General features: G+C 37.1%; 1 protein-coding gene across 3 annotated transcripts in view; it reads left to right on the top strand.

Moving 5' to 3' along the window:
• The window catches only part of Casc5 (cancer susceptibility candidate 5), a 62,638-nt gene that overhangs the window by 31,689 nt on the left and 28,004 nt on the right, over positions 1-2,945 (top strand). For all 3 annotated transcript variants that reach the window (XM_005381252.2, XM_005381250.2, XM_005381251.1), the window contains exons 12-13: positions 910-1,048; positions 1,478-1,545. In XM_005381252.2, the coding sequence (XP_005381309.1) occupies positions 910-1,048; positions 1,478-1,545 (207 nt within the window). The remainder of the gene's footprint in view (positions 1-909; positions 1,049-1,477; positions 1,546-2,945) is intronic.

The following is a 2,945-nucleotide window of genomic DNA, read 5'->3' on the forward strand; positions in this document are numbered from 1 at the left end:
GAGGGAGGGAGAGAGAGAGAGAGAGAGAGAGAAAGAAAAAAGAAAAGAAAAGAAAAGAAAGAGGGAGGGAGAGAGGGAGGGAGGGAGGGAGGAAGGAAGGAAGCCCAGAAATCTTTTCTTCTTTTCTTTTCTTTTCTTTTCTTTTCTTTTCTTTTCTTTTCTTTTCTTTTCTTTTCTTTTCTTTTCTTTTTTCTTTCTTTTCTGATAGAATCCTCCAGATTTATCATCCTCTCTGGGACAGGTGCATCTTAGGGCCCCTGCCACAGCCCCACCCTAAGTTTTATTTCTGTACACTAGGCATTGTAGTACACTACAACATTGCAGTCTGGTTTTCTCTGATGAAGTAGAGTCTTAGTCTTGTTTTTTATACTAAGCATTTTAGTCTGGTTTTCTCTGATGAAGTAACCCAGTTGTTGGTAGCTAGTAGTTAGATAATTGGCTAAGTCAACATTTGATAGCTTATAGGTCCCAGCTATAACTTAGATACAGCTAAGAAACAGTTTACTTATACACTTTAAGAATTATATATTTTTATTTATGTATGTATTTATTTATTTTTTAGTGTTTTGAGACAGGCTGTCACTGTGTAGTCTGGGCTGTCCATGAACTCACTATATAGCCCAGGCTGGCCTCAAACTCATGGCAGTCCTCTTGCCTCAGCCTTCCAAGTGCTGAGATGACAGGTGTGTGCCACCATGCCTGCCTAAGATTATTATATCTCTAATAAAATTACTTTTAACTATAATTAGAGGCCAAAGTTGCCTGATACTCTAATTTCTTTATGAAGGTATTTCATGTGACTTATGAATAAATTTTATGTTAATAGTAATATATTTGTTAGTGATCAACAAATATTTTGTTCTTTATATCATAATTATTCTGATGATATTTCTTAATTGATAATTTCAGATTTTTGATCACCATACTGAAGAGGATATAGATAAAAATGCTGACAGTGTATCAATAAAAAACCTGAGCAGGACCCCATCTAGTTGTAGCAGCTCTCTGGATTCAATCAAGGCTGATGGGACCTCTCTGGACTTCAGCAGTAAGATCTTCATGATGGCTCAATGACAGCTATCACCTACATTCTTTTTTTAAAATCTGCATTCTTGACCAATAATAAATATTTCTGTTTAGGAAATATTTGAATGTAGTTTAAACATTTTCAAGGTTATAAAGAATTAATAAGTACAATTTATTTTAATTCTTATTTAATAAATTTTAAGAAGTGATATACTACAAAGGAATACAGTTACTTCAGATTTTTACAATTAGATTATAGTTATATAATTATAGTTTTATAATTATAAGCATTGAATGGAACCTTAAAACTGTGATATATTTTGCCTTACTACATGATTTTCTTCTTAGAAGCATCCTAGTGGGTAGATTCAAGGTCATGAACAATGCATAAATCTGAAAGATAACTAAAATTATGTCTACAATTTATCATATGAATTTGCTTTACTTTTAGTGTACCGGAATAGTCAAATGGAATCCCAGTTTCTTGGACACACTATTTGTGAAGAGAGCTTGTGGGAGGTACGTTAAAAGTATTTTTTATTTCCAATGGACTAATTTTCTTGTTTTAAAAAACATTTTTGTAAAAAGTGAGAATGATGGGCCAGAGGTATAGCTCAGCAGCACAAGTGCCTGCCTGGCGAGTGCAAGGTCCTGAGTTCAGTCCTCAGTACCAAAAAAAAAAAAAAAATGGGCATAGTGGTGAATGCTTATCTTCCCAGCACTCTGGGAGGCTGAGTCAGGAGGATTACAAGTTTGAGCACAGCCTGGGCAATTTACTGACTTCAGAGAAACTCTGTCTCAAAAGTAAAGCTAAATGTAGTAGTACTTACCTATAATTCTCATCACTCAGGAGGCTGAGGCAGGAGGACTGTTGCAAGTTCAAGGCCAGCCTGACCTATACAGCAAGACCCTGTCTCAAAAAACAAAAAATAAAATAAAATAAATTTAAAATGTAGGAGAATGTAGCTCCAAGGCCCTGGTTTCAATCTCCAGTGCCACACACCAAAAAAATGTTTTTGTTTGTTTGGTTTTTTTGTTTTTCAGTACAGGGTCTTGCTATGTAGTTCAGGCTTGCCTTGAACTTACTGTGCAGCCCAAGCTATGCTCGAACTCTTGGTGATCCTCCTGCTTCAGCCTCCCAAGTGCTGGGATTACAGGTGTACAACACTGTGCACAGCCAAAAAGGGTTTGTTTTGGTACCAGGAATCAAACCCAAGTCCTTGCACTTGCCAGGTAGGCACTGTGCCGCTGAGCTATCTCCCCTGCCCCTAAAAAGTTTTAAAATCATGAAATATTTCAAACATACAGATTAGTTTTCTTTGTTAAGGACTCAACAATTATATGAAGTAGAATTTTAATCCATTTTCTATTGCTATAACCTAATGCCACAGACTAGGTAATTTATAGAAAATAGAAGTTTAAAAAAAAAAAGTTTTTGAAAAAGAGGGTTTTAGTTGATGGTTCTGGAGGCTGAGAAGTCCCACAGCATGGCACTGGCATCAGCTCGACTTCTGGTGGGGCCTTTTTGCTGGGGGAGAGTCTTTGGAGACACAGGTTATCATATAGTAAGATAGAGCTGGTTTGCTAACGTGGGTCTCTTCAGAAGCCACTAATGTAGTTATAGGGACCCGCATTTCATGACCTCATCTAACCCTAAGTATCTCTCAAAGACTTTGAGGATTAAGTTTCAGCATGAGTTTTCGAGAGGGCAAACACCCAGACTGTATGAAGTAGAAATGAAGTTTAAAGTTAGGTGTGGTGGTACATGCCTGTAATCCCAGCTCTCAGGAGCCTGAGGCAGGGAGATGACCATGAGTTTGAGGCCACCCTGGGCTACATAGTGTTCAAGCTTGGACTCACTCGAGGCCAGCCTGAACTACATCAAGATCTCATCTTAAAAAAATGAAAAAAAAAAAAAA

Source organism: Chinchilla lanigera, unplaced genomic scaffold (genome assembly GCF_000276665.1).
Source record: "Chinchilla lanigera isolate Chin_1 unplaced genomic scaffold, ChiLan1.0 scaffold00015, whole genome shotgun sequence".
NCBI lineage: Eukaryota > Metazoa > Chordata > Mammalia > Rodentia > Chinchillidae > Chinchilla > Chinchilla lanigera.